The sequence below is a fragment of the Pseudophryne corroboree genome, chromosome 1 (assembly GCF_028390025.1).
Source record: "Pseudophryne corroboree isolate aPseCor3 chromosome 1, aPseCor3.hap2, whole genome shotgun sequence".
In the NCBI taxonomy this organism is placed as follows: Eukaryota; Metazoa; Chordata; class Amphibia; order Anura; family Myobatrachidae; genus Pseudophryne; species Pseudophryne corroboree.
In genome coordinates this window covers 165,351,556-165,369,837 of record NC_086444.1, presented here as the reverse complement: position 1 = coordinate 165,369,837, position 18,282 = coordinate 165,351,556, and the positions used below count along the sequence as shown (strand labels likewise).

At 46.9% G+C, this 18,282-nt stretch overlaps 1 protein-coding gene across 4 annotated transcripts in view; it reads left to right on the top strand.

The window, feature by feature from the left end:
* The window catches only part of ARHGEF28 (Rho guanine nucleotide exchange factor 28), a 418,990-nt gene that overhangs the window by 234,008 nt on the left and 166,700 nt on the right, over positions 1-18,282 (top strand). For all 4 annotated transcript variants that reach the window (XM_063963865.1, XM_063963868.1, XM_063963866.1 and 1 more), the window contains one exon: positions 15,861-15,991. In XM_063963865.1, coding sequence (XP_063819935.1) covers positions 15,861-15,991 — 131 coding nt within the window. The remainder of the gene's footprint in view (positions 1-15,860; positions 15,992-18,282) is intronic.

Below are 18,282 nucleotides of genomic sequence, written 5' to 3'. Positions count from 1 at the left end.
CTTATGATTCTCAGTACTTTTGGTATGAGAGGAAGAGGAGGGAACACATACACTGACTGGTACACCCATGGTGTTACCAGAGCGTCCACAGCTATTGCCTGAGGGTCCCTTGACCTGGCGCAATATCTGTCCAGTTTTTTGTTGAGGCGGGACGCCATCATGTCCACCTTTTGGTTTTTCCCAACGGTTCACAATCATGTGGAAGACTTCTGGGTGAAGTCCCCACTCCCCCGGGTGAAGATCGTGTCTGCTGAGGAAGTCTGCTTCCCAATTGTCCACTCCCGGAATGAACACTGCTGACAGTGCTATCACATGATTTTCCGCCCAGCGAAGAATCCTTGCCACTTCCGTCATTGCCCTCCTGCTTCTTGTGCCCCCCTGTCTGTTTACGTGGGCGACTGCCGTGATGTTGTCCGACTGGATCAACACCGGCTGACCCTGAAGCAGAGGTCTTGCCTGACTTAGGGCATTGTAAATGGCCCTTAGTTCCAGGATATTTATGTGAAGTGACGTTTCCATGCTTGACCACAAGCCCTGGAAATTTCTTCCCTGTGTGACTGCTCCCCAGCCTCTCAGGCTGGCATCCGTGGTCACCAGGACCCAATCCTGAATGCCGAATCTGCGGCCCTCTAGGAGATGAGCACTCTGTAACCACCACAGGAGAGACACCCTTGTCCTTGGAGACAGGGTTATCCGCTGATGCATTTGAAGATGCGATCCGGACCATTTGTCCAGCAGATCCCACTGAAAAGTTCTTGCGTGGAATCTGCCGAATGGAATCGCTTCGTAAGAAGCCACCATCTTTCCCAGGACCCTTGTGCATTGATGTACTGACACTTGGCCTGGTCTTAGGAGGTTCCTGACTAGGTCGGATAGCTCCCTGGCTTTCTCTTCTGGGAGAAACACCTTTTTCTGTACTGTGTCCAGAATCATTCCTAGGAACAGCAGACGTGTCGTCGGAATCAGCTGCGATTTTGGAATATTTAGAATCCATCCGTGCTGTCGTAGTACTACTTGAGATAGTGCTACTCCGACCTCTAACTGTTCTCTGGACCTTGCCCTTATCAGGAGATCGTCCAAGTAAGGGATAATTAAGACGCCTTTTCTTCGAAGAAGAATCATCATTTCGGCCATTACCTTGGTAAAGACCCGGGGTGCCGTGGACAATCCAAACGGCAGCGTCTGAAACTGATAGTGACAGTTCCGTACCACAAACCTGAGGTACCCTTGGTGAGAAGGGCAAATTGGGACATGGAGGTAAGCATCCTTGATGTCCAGAGACACCATATAGTCCCCTTCTTCCAGGTTCGCTATCACTGCTCTGAGTGACTCCATCTTGAACTTGAACCTTTTTATGTAAGTGTTCAAGGATTTCAGATTTAAAATGGGTCTCACCGAGCCGTCCGGCTTCGGTACCACAAACAGCGTGGAATAATACCCCTTTCCCTGTTGTAGGAGGAGTACCTTGATTATCACTTGCTGGGAATACAGCTTGTGAATGGCTTCCAATACCGCCTCCCTGTCGGGGGGAGACGTTGGTAAAGCAGACTTCAGGAACCGGCGAGGGGGAGACGTCTCGAATTCCAATTTGTACCCCTGAGATACTACCTGCAGGATCCAGGGGTCCACTTGCGAGTGAGCCCACTGCGCGCTGAAATTCTTGAGACGGGCCCCCACCGTGCCTGAGTCCGCTTGTAAGGCCCCAGCGTCATGCTGAGGACTTGGCAGAAGCGGGGGAGGGCTTCTGTTCGTGGGAAGAGGCTGTCTGCTGCAGTCTTTTTCCCCTTCCTCTGCCCCGGGGCAGATATGAGTGGCCTTTTGCCCGCTTGCCCTTATGGGGACGAAAGGACTGAGCCTGAAAAGACGGTATCTTTTTCTGCTGTGAGGTGACTTGGGGTAAAAAGGTGGATTTCCCAGCCGTTGCCGTGGCCACCAGGTCCGATAGACCGACCCCAAATAACTCCTCCCCTTTATACGGCAATACTTCCATATGCCGTTTGGAATCAGCATCACCTGACCACTGTCGCGTCCATAACCCTCTTCTGGCAGAAATGGACATCGCACTTACTCTTGATGCCAGAGTGCAAATATCCCTCTGTGCATCTCGCATATATAGAAATGCATCCTTTAAATGCTCTATAGTCAATAATATATTGTCCCTGTCCAGGGTATCAATATTTTCAGTCAGGGAATCCGACCAAGCCACCCCAGCACTGCACATCCAGGCTGAGGCGATTGCTGGTCGCAGTATAATACCAGTATGTGTGTATATACTGTTTAGGATATTTTCCAGCTTCCTATCGGCTGGTTCCTTGAGGGCGGCCGTATCAGGAGACGGTAACGCCACTTGTTTTGATAAGCGTGTGAGCGCCTTATCCACTCTAGGGGGTGTTTCCCAACGCGCCCTAACCTCTGGCGGGAAAGGGTATAATGCCAATAATTTTTTAGAAATTAGCAGTTTTTTATCGGGGGAAACCCACGCTTCATCACACACCTCATTTAATTCATCTGATTCAGGAAAAACTACGGGTAGTTTTCTCTGACGTCCTAGTGGATGCTGGGACTCCGTAAGGACCATGGGGAATAGCGGCTCCGCAGGAGACAGGGCACAAAATAAAAGCTTAAGGATCAGGTGGTGTGCACTGGCTCCTCCCCCTATGACCCTCCTCCAAGCCTCAGTTAGGTTTTTGTGCCCGGCCGAGAAGGGTGCAATCTAGGTGGCTCTCCTGAGCTGCTTAGAATAAAAGTTTAGTTTAGGTTTTTTTATTTTCAGTGAGTCCTGCTGGCAACAGGCTCACTGCATCGTGGGACTAAGGGGAGAAGAAACGGACTCACCTGAGTGCAGAGTGGATCGGGTTTCTTAGGCTACTGGACATTAGCTCCAGAGGGACGATCACAGGTTCAGCCTGGATGGGTCACCGGAGCCGCGCCGCCGTCCCCCTTACAGAGCCAGAAGAGACGAAGAGGTCCGGTGAAATCGGCGGCAGAAGACATCCTGTCTTCAGACTAAGGTAGCGCACAGCACCGCAGCTGTGCGCCATTGCTCTCAGCACACTTCACACTCCGGTCACTGAGGGTGCAGGGCGCTGGGGGGGAGCGCCCTGAGACGCAATATAACTGTATATACCTTAGGTGGCAAAAAGAATACATCACATATAGCTCCTGGGCTATATGGATGTATTTTAACCCCTGCCATTTTACACAAAAAAGCGGGAGATAGGCTCCGCCCCTTCACGACGTCCTTATCTCCTCAGCACACAAGCGCCATTTTCCCTCACAGCTCCGCTGGAAGGACGGCTCCCTGACTCTCCCCTGCAGCCCTGCTTCAGAATCAGGGTAAAAAAGAGAAGGGGGGGCATTTTTGGCAGCAAATAACGATAATAACAGCAGCTATAAGGGAATAACACTTATATAAGGTTATCCCTGTATATATATATAGCGCTGGGTGTGTGCTGGCAGACTCTCCCTCTGTCTCTCCAAAGGGCTAAGTGGGGTCCTGTCCTCTATCAGAGCATTCCCGGTGTGTGTGCTGTGTGTCGGTACGCGTGTGTCGACATGTATGAGGAGGAAAATGATGTGGAGGCGGAGCAGTTGCCTGTGTTGGTGATGTCACCCCCTAGGGAGTCGACACCTTACTGGATGATTGTATTTAAACAATTAAGTGATAATGTCAGCAATTTGCAAAAAACTGTTGACGACATGAGACAGCCGGCAAATCAATTAGTGCCTGTCCAGGCGTCTCAGACACCGTCAGGGGCGCTAAAACGCCCGTTACCTCAGTGGGTCGACACAGACCCTGACACAGATACTGAGTCTAGTGTCGACGGTGACGAGACAAACGTAATGTCCAGTAGGGCCACACGTTACATGATCACGGCAATGAAAGAGGCATTGAACCTTTCTGACACTACAAGTACCACAAAGAAGGGTATTATGTGGGGTGTGAAAAAACTACCAATAGTTTTTCCTGAGTCAGAGGAAATAAATGAGGTGTGTGATAAAGCGTGGGTTTCCCCCGATAAAAAACAGCTAATTTCTAAAAAATTATTAGCATTATATCCCTTCCCGCCAGAGGTTAGGGCGCGTTGGGAAACACCCCCTAGAGTAGATAAGGCGCTCACACGTTTATCTAAACAAGTAGCGTTACCGTCTCCTGATACGGCCACCCTCAAAGAACCAGCTGATAGAAGGCTGGAAAATATCCTAAAAAGTATATACACACATACTGGTGTTATACTGCGACCAGCAATCGCCTCAGCCTGGATGTGCAGTGCTGGAGTCGCATGGTCGGATTCCCTGACCGAGAATATTGATACCCTGGATAGGGACAATATTTTGTTAACTATAGAACATTTAAAGGATGCATTACTATATATGCGTGATGCACAGAGGGATATTTGCACCCTGGCATCAAGAGTAAGTGCTATGTCCATCTCTGCCAGAAGAGCGTTATGGACGCGACAGTGGTCAGGGGATGCGGATTCCAAACGGCACATGGAAGTATTGCCGTATAAAGGGGAGGAGTTATTTGGGGCTGGTCTATCGGACCTGGTGGCCACGGCAACGGCTGGAAAATCCACCTTTTTACCCCAGGTCACTTCACATCAGCAGAAAAAGACACCGTCTTTTCAAACTCAGTCCTTTCGTTCCCATAAGTACAAGCGAGCAAAAGGCCACTCCTTTCTGCCCCGGGGCAGAGGAAGAGGAAAAAGACTGCACCATGCAGCCGCTTCCCAGGAGCAGAAGCCCTCCCCTGCTTCTGCCAAGTCTTCAGCATGACGCTGGGGCTTTACAAGCAGACTCAGATATGGTGGGGGCCCGTCTCAAGAATTTCAACGCGCAGTGGGCTCACTCGCAAGTGGATCCCTGGATTCTACAGGTAGTATCGCAGGGGTACAAACTGGAATTCGAGGCGTTTCCCCCTCGTCGGTTCCTGAAGTCTGCTTTACCAAAGTCTCCCTCCGACAGGGAGGCAGTTTTGGAAGCCATTCACAAGCTGTATTCCCAGCAGGTGATAATCAAGGTACCCCTCCTGCAACAAGGAAAGGGGTATTATTCCATGCTGTTTGTGGTACCGAAGCCGGACGGCTCGGTGAGACCAATTTTAAATCTGAAATCCTTGAACACTTACATAAAAAGGTTCAAATTCAAGATGGAGTCACTCAGAGCAGTGATAGCGAACCTGGAAGAAGGGGACTATATGGTGTCTCTGGACATCAAAGATGCTTATCTCCACGTCCCAATATACCCTTCTCACCAAGGGTACCTCAGGTTTGTAGTACAAAACTGTCATTATCAGTTTCAGACGCTGCCGTTTGGATTGTCCACGGCACCTCGGGTCTTTACCAAGGTAATGGCCGAAATGATGATTCTTCTACGAAGAAAAGGCATTTTAATTATCCCTTACTTGGACGATCTCCTGATAAGGGCAAGATCCAGGGAACAGTTAGAAGTCGGAGTAGCACTATCTCAGGTAGTGTTACGTCAGCACGGGTGGATTCTAAATATTCCAAAATCGCAGCTGATTCCAACGACGCGTCTACTGTTCCTAGGAATGATTCTGGACACAGTCCAGAAGAAGGTGTTTCTCCCGGAGGAGAAGGCCAGGGAGTTATCCGAGCTAGTCAGGAACCTCCTAAAACCAGGCCAGGTCTCAGTGCATCAGTGCACGAGGGTCCTGGGAAAAATGGTGGCTTCTTACGAAGCGATTCCATTCGGAAGATTCCATGCAAGAACGTTTCAGTGGGATCTACTGGACAAATGGTCCGGATCGCATCTGCAGATGCATCAGCGGATAACCCTGTCGCCAAGGACAAGGGTGTCTCTCCTGTGGTGGCTGCAGAGTGCTCATCTACTAGAGGGCCGCAGATTTGGCATTCAGGATTGGATCCTGGTAACCATGGATGCCAGCCTGAGAGGCTGGGGAGCAGTCACACAGGGAAGGAATTTCCAGGGCTTGTGGTCAAGCATGGAAACATCTCTTCATATAAACATTCTGGAACTAAGGGCCATTTACAATGCCCTAAGTCAAGCAAAACCTCTGCTTCAGGGTCAGGCGGTGTTGATCCAATCGGACAACATCACGTCAGTCGCCCACGTAAACAGACAGGGCGGCACGAGAAGCAGGAGGGCAATGGCAGAAGCTGCAAGGATTCTTCACTGGGCGGAAAATCATGTGATAGCACTGTCAGCAGTGTTCATTCCGGGAGTGGACAACTGGGAAGCAGACTTACTCAGCAGACACGACCTTCACCCGGGAGAGTGGGGACTTCACCCAGAAGTCTTCCACCTGATTGTAAACCGTTGGGAAAAACCAAAGGTGGACATGATGGCGTCACGTCTAAACAAAAAACTGGACAGATATTGCGCCAGGTCAAGGGACCCTCCGGCAATAGCAGTGGACGCTCTGGTAACGCCGTGGGTGTACCAGTCAGTGTATGTGTTCCCTCCTCTGCCTCTCATACCAAAAGTACTGAGAATCATAAGAAGAAGAGGAGTAAGAACTATACTCGTGGTTCCGGATTGGCCAAGAAGGACTTGGTACCCGGAACTTCAAGAGATGCTCACGGACGAACTGTGGCCTCTACCTCTAAGAAAGGACCTGCTACTGCAGGGGCCTTGTCTGTTCCAAGACTTACCGCGGCTGCGTTTGACGGCATGGCGGTTGAACGCCGGATCCTGAGGGAAAAAGGCATTCCAGAAGAAGTCATCCCTACTCTGGTCAAAGCCAGGAAGGACGTAACCGCAAAACATTATCACCGCATTTGGCGTAAATATGTTGCGTGGTGTGAGGCCAAGAAGGCCCCTACAGAGGAATTTCAACTGGGTCGTTTCCTTCATTTCCTGCAAACAGGACTGTCTATGGGCCTAAAATTAGGGCCCATTAAGGTTCAAATTTCGGCCCTGTCGATTTTCTTCCAGAAAGAACTGGCTTCAGTACCTGAAGTTCAGACATTTGTAAAAGGGGTGCTGCACATACAGCCTCCTTTTGTGCCTCCAGTGGCACCTTGGGATCTCAATGTGGTGTTGAGTTTTCTAAAGTCACATTGGTTTGAACCACTTTCCACTGTGGACTTAAAATATCTCACATGGAAGGTGTCGATGCTGTTAGCCTTGGCTTCAGCCAGGCGTGTGTCAGAATTGGCGGCTTTATCATATAAAAGCCCTTACTTAATTTTTCATTCTGACAGGGCGGAATTGAGGACTCGTCCTCAATTTCTACCTAAGGTGGTTTCTGCATTTCACATGAACCAACCTATTGTGGTACCTGCGGCTACCAGGGACTTAGAGGACTCTAAGTTGCTTGACGTTGTCAGGGCCTTGAAAATATATGTTTCCAGGACGGCTGGAGTCAGAAAATCTGACTCGCTGTTTATCCTGTATGCACCCAACAAGCTGGGTGCTCCTGCTTCTAAGCAGACGATTGCTCGTTGGATTTGTAGTACAATTCAGCTTGCACATTCTGTGGCAGGATTGCCACAGCCAAAATCAGTAAAAGCCCATTCCACAAGGAAAGTGGGCTCATCTTGGGCGGCTGCCCGAGGGGTCTCAGCTTTACAACTTTGCCGAGCAGCTACTTGGTCAGGGGCAAACACGTTTGCTAAATTCTACAAATTTGATACCCTCGCTGAGGAGGACCTGGAGTTCTCTCATTCGGTGCTGCAGTCATCCGCACTCTCCCGCCCGTTTGGGAGCTTTGGTATAATCCCCATGGTCCTTACGGAGTCCCAGCATCCACTAGGACGTCAGAGAAAATAAGATTTTACTTACCGATAAATCTATTTCTCGGAGTCCGTAGTGGATGCTGGGCGCCCATCCCTAGTGCGGATTGTCTGCAATACTTGTATATAGTTATTGTTACAAAAATTCGGGTTATTATTGTTGTGAGCCATCTTTTCAGAGGCTCCTTTGCGTTTATCATACTGTTAACTGGGTTCAGATCACAAGTTGTACGGTGTGATTGGTGTGGCTGGTATGAGTCTTACCCGGGATTCAATATCCTTCCTTATTATGTACGCTCGTCCGGGCACAGTATCCTAACTGAGGCTTGGAGGAGGGTCATAGGGGGAGGAGCCAGTGCACACCACCTGATCCTTAAGCTTTTATTTTGTGCCCTGTCTCCTGCGGAGCCGCTATTCCCCATGGTCCTTACGGAGTCCCAGCATCCACTACGGACTACGAGAAATAGATTTATCGGTAAGTAAAATCTTATTTTTTTTTTCACACCCCACATAATACCCTTTTTTGTGGTACTTGTAGTATCAGAAATGTTCAAAACCTCCTTCATTGCCGTGATCATGTAACGTGTGGCCCTACTGGAAAATACGTTTGTTTCCTCACCGTCGACACTGGAGTCCGTGTCCGTGTCAGTGTCTGTATCGACCTGAGGTAACGGGCGTTTTATAGCCCCTGACGGTGTTTGAGACGCCTGTACAGGTATTAACTGATTTGCCGGCTGTCTCATGTCGTCAACAGTCTTTTGTAAAGTGCCGACACTATCACGTAATTCTTTCCATAAGACCATCCAGTCAGGTGTCGACTCCCTAGGGGGTGACATCACTAACACAGGCAATTGCTCCGCCTCCACACCATTTTCCTCCTCATACATGTCGACACAACGTACCGACACACAGCACACACACAGGGAATGCTCTGATAGAGGACAGGACCCCACTAGCCCTTAGGGGAGACAGAGGGAGAGTTTGCCAGCACACACCAGAGCGCTATATATATATACAGGGATAACCTTATATAAGTGTTTTTCCCTAATATAGCTGCTGTATATATTTATATGCCAATTTAGTGCCCCCCCTCTCTTGTTTTACCCTGTTTCTGTAGTGCAGGACTGCAGGGGAGAGTCAGGGAGCCTTCCTCCAACGGAGCTGTGAGGAAAAAATGGCGCCAGTGTGCTGAGGAGATAGGCTCCGCCCCCTTCTCGGCGGCCTTTCTCCCGCTTTTTTATGGAAAAATTGGCACGGGTTAAATGCATCCATATAGCCCAGGAGCTATATGTGATGTATTTTTTGCCCAAAAAAAGGTGTTTTATTGCGTCTCAGGGCGCCCCCCCCAGCGCCCTGCACCCTCAGTGACCGGAGTGTGAAGTGTGCTGAGAGCAATGGCGCACAGCTGCGGTGCTGTGCGCTACCTTATTGAAGACAGGACGTCTTCTGCCGCCGATTTTCCGGACCTCTTCAGTCTTCTGGCTCTGTAAGGGGGCCGGCGGCGCGGCTCTGGGACCCATCCATGGCTGGGCCTGTGATCGTCCCTCTGGAGCTAATGTCCAGTAGCCTAAGAAGCCCAATCCACTCTGCACGCAGGTGAGTTCGCTTCTTCTCCCCTTAGTCCCTCGGTGCAGTGAGCCTGTTGCCAGCAGGTCTCACTGAAAATAAAAAACCTACTTTAAACTTTTACACTAAGCAGCTCAGGAGAGCCCCTTAGCCTGCACCCGTCTCGTTCGGGCACAAAAATCTAACTGAGGCTTGGAGGAGGGTCATAGGGGGAGGAGCCAGTGCACACCAGGTAGTCCTAAAGCTTTTTACTTTTGTGCCCAGTCTCCTGCGGAGCCGCTATTCCCCATGGTCCTTTCGGAGTCCCCAGCATCCACTAGGACGTTAGAGAAATAAAGCTGTGCTGTATATGTGGGTTTCATGCAAAAGCACCAGTAGTTATCCTGCAAGCAAAGAAAAATAAATGCATTTTGCACCCTTTGCATTGCAGCGGGTGTGGTATGTTAGATAGACTAGACTTAGGTCGACAGTAAGTAGGTCGACGTGGTTTCTAGGTCGACATGAAAAAGTCGACATGATTTTTTATTTTTTTAAATGGTGACGTTTTCTTTGTAGAGTGACCGGGAACCCCAATTAGTGCACCGTGTCCCCTCGCATGGCTCTCTTTGCTCGCCATGCGTCGGGCAAGGTGCCTCGCTCTGCTACCGCTGCGCTCGGCAAAGGTTACCGTTCCCAATTGTAGTCCACGTGGATAGTAAAGTATGGAAAAAAAAAGGAAGAAAAAAAAGTGAAAAGCTCATGTCGATATTTTGTCATGTCGACAGAGTCCCTGTCGGCATAAAAACCATGTCAACTTACTTACTGTCGACCTAAGTCTTGTCGACCTAGAGACCGGATCCCCATTGCAGCATGGTTTGCCCAGGTGCAAAGTTACTCCTTTATATGCTTAGCTCTCAACTGAGTCAGCCTTGTCGTGTGTTAATGCACCAGCAATCATCTTACTGAATAAAACACTGTTCATGTACAAGGGAAAGACCTACAAAACATACATTATTAAGGCTTAAGAGACTTCCATCTGCAACAGCGTGTGATTTTTTGACAATTAAATGTTTACTCCATTAATCTGTCTGTCTGTAACATAATTATCACATTTCACTGTTTACCATTTTCCCCTGCATTCTTTTGTTAGAGGCAAATTTAATCCCCAGGAGACGACAAACTGAGTGCATGTACAGGATTAATCATTGCTACGGACGAATTGTGGCTTGGACCTCTGCCTCTTGTCAGTAGAGAGAAATTCAGTAATCTCCATAAAAATGCGCAGCTTGTCGTATCTTGTTGCTGGCTAAAAATGTCTGCTTAGCTTAATGCATCTCCTTCCGAACCTGAGCCAGAACTTTGTTCGGGGTCCCATGCAGTGTGTTCTCCTCTGTTTACAATCTTTACTAGTTGTCCTGGAGAACTGGGGTGGACAGAGTTTTTAATCGTGAAGTATTGTCCGACCTTTGATTCTCCAGCTAATTGTCAGCTTTGCTGGTACTAGTGTTACTTTTGTCAGTCAATATAGAAGATTATACTTCTAGACTAACACATATGGCATTAAAGGCTTGTTCACACAATGGTGCTCTCATTGGCTTCCAAATTCAACTGTTGTTGAAATAGCTTGGCATAGAGGTATGTTGATCTCATGACATGCTAACTAGTAAAAAAAATGGTTTCTGCATGTATTGTGGACATGTGCTAAAGCCACATAGATCACCTTCACACCTCACAAATAACCTGGTATATTGCTGGTTGACGCGGGTCGCTGTGTGGTGTGAAAGGGGTCAGTCCCGAATTCCCGGGTCGCCTGACCCGGTATATCAACCCGGTAATAAAGAAGGGTTATTACCGGGTCAGGTGCAGTGGGAATGGGTTGCCGGTTCGATGCGACCCAGGACCCGTTCACAGTATTGGCAGAGGCGGCGTGGAGATGATATCATCACCCAGCGCCGCCTCCGTCCCCACCCCCGATGGCAACACATCCCAGCATATTGCCGGGTCGGGAAGCCAGTGTGAAAGGGTCCAATGCCGGGCCACTTATGCCGGTCCACTTGTGAAAGGGTCCAGTGCCGGGAACTTTTAACTTTTAGCCCCCAATATTGTTATTGCATAACGCAGCAATAAGTAATGTCCTTTCAGTTCATTTTATTAAAAAATATCTTGCTGGCGCAATGGCTGTTTTAAGATCCCGTTCCAATTAAGGGCGAAAAGTATAGTGGAACATAGAAACATAGAATTTGACGGCAGATATGAACCACTTGACCCATCTAGTCTGCCCCTTTTTTATTTATTTAATTATTTACCAGATTTTTATCTCATAACTTATTTGATCCTTATTTCTCTGTAAGGATATCCCTATGTCTATCACATGCATGCTTAAATTACTCTACTGTTTTAGGCTCTACCACTTCTGATGGGAGGCTATTCCACTTGTCCACTACCCTTTCTTTGAAGTAATTTTTCTCCAAATTTCCCCTGAACCCCCCCCCCCCCCCCCTCCTCCCTCCAATCTCGGTGCATGTCCTCGTGTTCTAATACTTATCTTCATTTGGAGAATGTTTCCCTCCTGTACTTTGTTAGAAACTTTCAAATATATCAAAGGTTTTATCTTGTCCCCCCTTTCCCTTCTCTGCTCCAAACTATACATATTGATATTTCTAGTGATGGCTTTGATGATCATTTTACTGCTTGGTTCGTACCACGGCTTACCTACTGTTCATGCTTGGCGATCGTACTTCGCATTGGCTCTGTATAGGCTGTCAGTGAGCAAACTAAAAAGCTCTCACAACCGAAAATGTGGGGACGGGGTCTTTATTGGTACTTTGGTTATACCAGGGGTTATGTGCTGCTTTGGCCTAGTGATTACCAAAATATTAATATTTGCCTTAATCAAATGGCCATTTTTCCATGCTTTAAGCCAAATATTCAGTTAATAAATATGTTCCTATTTCCTAATGCAGTGGTTCTCAAACTTTTTTGAATCGCGGCACCCTAGAGTATCAGAATTTTTTTCACTGCACCACTAGGCCACAAGTTTCTTATTCAGAAATGTATAAATAAATATTAAATTAAGTAAATTGTGTTTATATGTCATCCTTAGGTTCAACTGTGGGGTGGGGGACAAGATTTGTTCTGTTTGTCCACACAGAGCCGGCCCTAACCAATATGATGCCCTAGGCAAGATTTTGGCTGGTGCCCCCAGGCACCACCGCTGGTTCCGCCTCTGACCTTGTACCTCTTTCCCAGCACCATCACCCCTCACCTATAGCAGTCCTTATTTTGGTGTTTGTACCCCCTATATTTTAAATAGGAACAGTTCGCACATTTGGCGCACAGCCCAAAAAGGGGTGTTTTTTTGCTGGCAAGAGGCATGGCCACACAATAGTAACCCCAATTCCAATTATGCCACACAATACTGCAACTTTATTCACATTTGATCATGTGATAGTGTCCATAATTCATATTACATCCCACAGTAGTATCACTTTACCTTAAACGTTACTCCTCACAGTAGAGCCCCTTATTCACATTACATCACACCATATTGATCCTTATTCACATTACACCACACCATATTGCTCTTTATTCACATTAGATGACACAGTAGTGCCCTTTCTATACGCAACGCCACATAGTAGAGCACCTTATACACATAATGCCACACAGTAATGCACCTTACACATGAGACATTATTAATGTTCTTATAAACATAATGCACCTTACACATTATGACAACCTTTATTAATGCCCTTTTACACATAATGTCCCTTACACATATGCCGTACTTTATTAATGCCCTTATACACATAATGACACACAGTGCCCCCTACACATTTTGCTGCACATTATTAGTGCCCCTATACACATAATTACACACATACAGTAGTACCCTGTTACACATATGCAGCACATTATTAATGCCCTTATACACATAATGACACACAGTGCCCCCTACACATTTTGCTGCACATTATTAGTGCCCCTATACACATAATTACACACATACAGTAGTACCCTGTTACACATATGCAGCACATTATTAATGCCCTTATACACATGACACACATAGTGCCCCCTAAACATATGTTGCACATTATTAATGCATTTTTACATGACACACATAATGCTCCTTACACATATTCCAAACACTACTGCACAACCAACCCACTCACATGCACACAGCACTCACACTGCCACTAACACTGTGACCTCTGCCTCTGCTTGGATACAGATGTGTCCTCATAAATCTTGTCTCAATGCTAACGTCGGGCACCTTTTTTATGAAAATACATCTTATTTGCATTGCTATGTGACTAGGATGCACAAGCAGCTTCTGCTGATTAAAATGATATGCGGCATGCCTATATACTGTGTGAGACTGTGGCTGTATCTGCATATGAAATGCTACACACAGAATATAGGCATGCCACATATCATTTTAATCAGCAGAAGCTGCTGATGCCCCTAGGCATATCAAATGCCCTAGGCAATTGCCTAGTTTGCCTATGCCTATGGCCGTCTCTGTGTCCACATATTATATGATTGACAGCCGCCAGCACTGGTTTTGCATATTACATTGATCATAAATAATTTGAATTGTTCCTGGACCACCAACCCAGGGCACCCCTGTAAGTGTCCTGAGGCACCCCAGGCTGCACGGCACACAGTTTGAGAACCACTGCTTTAATGCATTTTTTTGTGGATGTGAAAATGGGACTTGAGAAGTATGAGAAATAACTTACACCTTTCTATATGCTGTATGCATCCATAAACAACATCAAAATGTAAAAATAAACAATACATTTGAAATAAATGTAGCCCAGCCAAGGGCATGGTTTGGGATGAAGAAGGGGTGTCCTCCTGCAGCCCCTGATGACATCACTGTAATTTAATGTAAACATAGGGGCTAATTCACTAAGGATAGCAAATTCTGCTAATCAGCAGTATTTGCTATCCTTTTGGTCGCATGCTGGGGTCCGCCCATCGCTGGGCAAGGCCGCCCAGCATATTGACCGGCGCCTCCCCCTTTCGACAAGAAGAAATTGCGATCGCTTCGCAATTTCTGCTTGTCAGCAGAAACTAAAGATGACTCCTGCCGGCACAGCTTAGCTGCGGCTGCAGGAGTCCCGGCGCCATTTTACATGTCGTGGCGGCTGCAAGTGACGCTACTTTAGAGGAGACTGTTATTAAAGATACTAGAGCCTCCTCTAGTCAGAAATACCTGCTTGGTTGCTGCCAGTACACAGGTCTACCTTCCTGACAAGATGGGTGGTCTTCAGTTTGCCGGCGGCCGGCTCCCGACGACCAGCATACCGGCGCCGGAATCCCGACCGCCGGCATACCGACAGCTTCTCTCCCTTTTGGGATTCCTCGACCCCCCCTGGAGGGAGAATAGATAGCGTAGCGCGCCACCGTGCCCGCGGCTCGGCGAGCGCAGCGAGCCCGCAAGGGGCTCATTTGCGCTCACCCAGCTGTCGGTATGCTGGCGGTCGGGACTCTGGCGCCGGTATGCTGGCCGCCGGGAGCCCGACCGCCGGCATAGCATACTACACCCGACAAGATGACCTGTTCACTGCTACCAATGAACTCCCAAGCAGTGACTTCTCTTACCAATCTAGTGTCAGCTAGTGAACCCCCAGTGCATTCATGAATTATTATAGAGTAAATCTACACCTGCACAAGCATGAACCATTCCTGAATTTATATAGTCCAAGCCAGTATTTTTTAAATCATTTTCTCTGGCTTCCAAGCCTTGCTTAAGGGTACACTGCATATATAGGGAAAAGGGACTTGGAGCATTGTAGCCCTCACCCTGATCCCAGTTGAGGTATTCTGCCTCATGTACCAAAACGTTGGCCACCCCTACTGAAGATGGCCTTATCCTATTGGTTAACTCGGGCAGTATCTTTATTCTAGATTAGGCTCTTCAATGTAATATATCCGGTGGCACCAAAACCTAAATTAGTAGTCTATAATGTATAGAAGGGCTAAATTAAATTTCTTTGTGTTCATGCTAATAACTGACCCTAGTACCTTTTACAGATTACAGTAATAGTTTTGTAAACTAAGGTTTGTTCACCTTACGTAGTACTCTTCTCTTACAAAGTACCAGTCGGACGAAATGTAAGAATTCAAAGCATTAGGGCCAGATTCAATTAAACACAATACTTACAGCAGGCTTATAGCCTCTGATTTTAACACCCAGAGTTATCCAATTAGAAGTCCTTTTCTTTGCACTGTAAGTTGGTGGCTAACGCAGGTTAACCCATAGATTCCATGGTTAAGTGCCTGGAGGTGCGGGTTAACGTGTTCATGGTGGCCGCAGTAAGGGCAGAAAGCCCTTCTTACTGTAGATTTCTGTTTGAGCCTCAGGAGTTGGTGGACAGAAATCCATGTTAAGGGCAGCCTACGCGCTGCAATTGAATAGCCCCAGTCAGCAATAATTAGCGCAGCTAATTAAATCCGGCACTTATTCTGCAAATAAATTGTTCTCCAAGTTTTTTAAATTGTTAGGGGATTTAAATAACCAAATGTACCTGTCGTCTGCTGCAGATGTGTAGTGTTTGATCAGGATGTATGTCTCCCTTTCAGAAAAAAGACATTCATCAGCAGATGCCCTGAAGAGATTGAAATACCCACCCACTATGCTCGCTGCAACCAGACTCTCTGCCATGCTCAATGGGAATGATGAGGTGTATGTCAACTCTATGGTAGTAGATGAAGTAAGTACTAATGAAATGTTTTTACTGATATAAAACGGTGGTCTGGCTTAAGATCTTGGGGATGCGGGAGATTATGTATTCTAACTTTCTTGATACAGCATCTGCTGCTGGAACCACCACATCTGTAAAGAGGATAATGGTTATTGTTCTGAGTAACGCTGAAATAGCATCATTATTCCTAAGTAGCACTAGTCTTCTTGGGATTTTATTAGATTACATAAAGCATGTAATGGGAATGATACATATGTGTAACAAATAGGTGATTGCAGACTGGATCGTATTCAATTTAATTTAAAGTGATTATGGAATATATTGGGGGGATATTCAAATGTTTGAAAAGTCGGTTGGGTGTCTGTTTTTCCCTGTCTATTATATAGGAAAAAACAGACTCCCAACTGACTTTTCAAACAATTGAATATCCCCCATAGGGTGAGGCAAAAACACTCCCAGATTTTAAAGGTTAATATAAATTCATTGTAACTGCTATTCAAAATGTAAGTACAGAATGTAAAAGTGCATGGAATACAGTTTCTTTTCAGTTAGTTTTGAATATGATATCGTCCACATGTGGCCTTCATTTATGATCCACATTTGTAGTTGATGTCTGAAGGGGTTGGGTATGGGATGCCAGTCAGGATGCCAGTGGTTAGAATATTTACAGCGGCATCCAGATTGCAATTATCCTGACACTTATACGCAACTAAACAAACAGTACCCCGAACCCTCCCTCTCCGCAGCCTAGGCGTCGGGATTGTGACAGGTGTCCCAGCGCCAGTCTTCTAACTGCCAGCTCCATCCCTTCTGAGGTTTCACATCACGCGGCCGCTCATTTCCAGCATTATCGCTGCAATTTCTTGACACAGCTCACTTTCATTTGTCTGGCTACTTTAACAAGCAAATTTTCATTACTGGTCGGCAAACAATCGCGATCAGTATGAAATACCTACAGTCAAAATCCCGACAGTCAAAATACCAACTACAATTGACCGACGGTCAAAATACAGACAAGGTCAGAATACCGACATTTAAAATACCGACATGGTCAAAATACTGACAAGGTCAAAATACTGACATTTAAAACGGCGACAGGTCAAAAAGTCGACAAGAGTTTCTCATTATTTTTTGTGTGTATGTCGACATGGACACCGTATAAGTGTCCCGCTTGCTCGCGGCTTTAGCACCTTGCATTGCTGCGCTCTGCATACTATTATATTCCCCCTCCAGGTTCATTGGGATAGTGAAGTATGAACAAGTCGGTTTCAATGAAAAACTCATGTCGAGTTTTTGACTTTTCAACATTTTAAATGTCGGTATTATGACCTTGTCGGTATTTTGACCTTGTTGGGATTTTGACCGTCGGTAAATGGTTGTCGGTGTTTTGACCGTCATGATTTTGATTGTAGGTAATTTGACCACATCCCAAACAATCCTCATCAGCTTTATGAAAGGAGAAGCAGTTGGTATAGCGACTGCCGGGATGCGGTCGCTATACCGATGCCGGGATCCTGAAGAAGGACTCTATCCTGGCGTCTACTTACAGACGCCGAACGGGATGCCAGTGTCACAATACAGACAGCCGGCATCACGAACGTCCAGACAGCGGGATGCGCTGGCGTCCTGCTACGCGGGGGAGGGGGTTTAGTTTAAACACAGTACAAGGGGGGTTAGGGGGCAGGTCCGGTTAGGTTAGGGACCGAGAAGGGAGGGTTAGGGTTAGGCACATAGATGGGGAGTTTAGGTTTAGGCATCAAGCCGGGAGGGATAGGTTTAGACAGCGGGGAAGGGAGGGTTAGGGTTAGGCACCACCAGGGAGGGTTAGGGTAGGGAAAAGGTGAGGGTTAGAGGGATCACTGGGGGACAGCCGAGATTATGATTGATGGGATGCCAGTGTCGCTATGCTGACCACTGGCATCCCGTCCATCTGTCATCCATACTGGTCCACATGAAAGGCCATCTGAAAGCTGAGGTGTACAAACATTACGGAGAACCATTAATGAACTGAAGGCTGCTATACGCCATGAAGTGGCGATATCATATTTAAAATCAATTGAAAACAAACTGTATTCCATACACATTTAGATTATGTACTAAAATTTGGCATAGCATATACAGTACCATGCCTTTTTTTGTTAACCTTTAAAATCTGGGAAGTTTTTTTTTTTTTTTTTACCTAACACTGTACAACTTTCAGGGATGCTTAAGGTAGACAAACAGACTTTACCTTAAGCTGACCATAGACTGCACCCATCATGGAGGAGCGGAAGAGCAACGGGACGATATTCAGATCACCT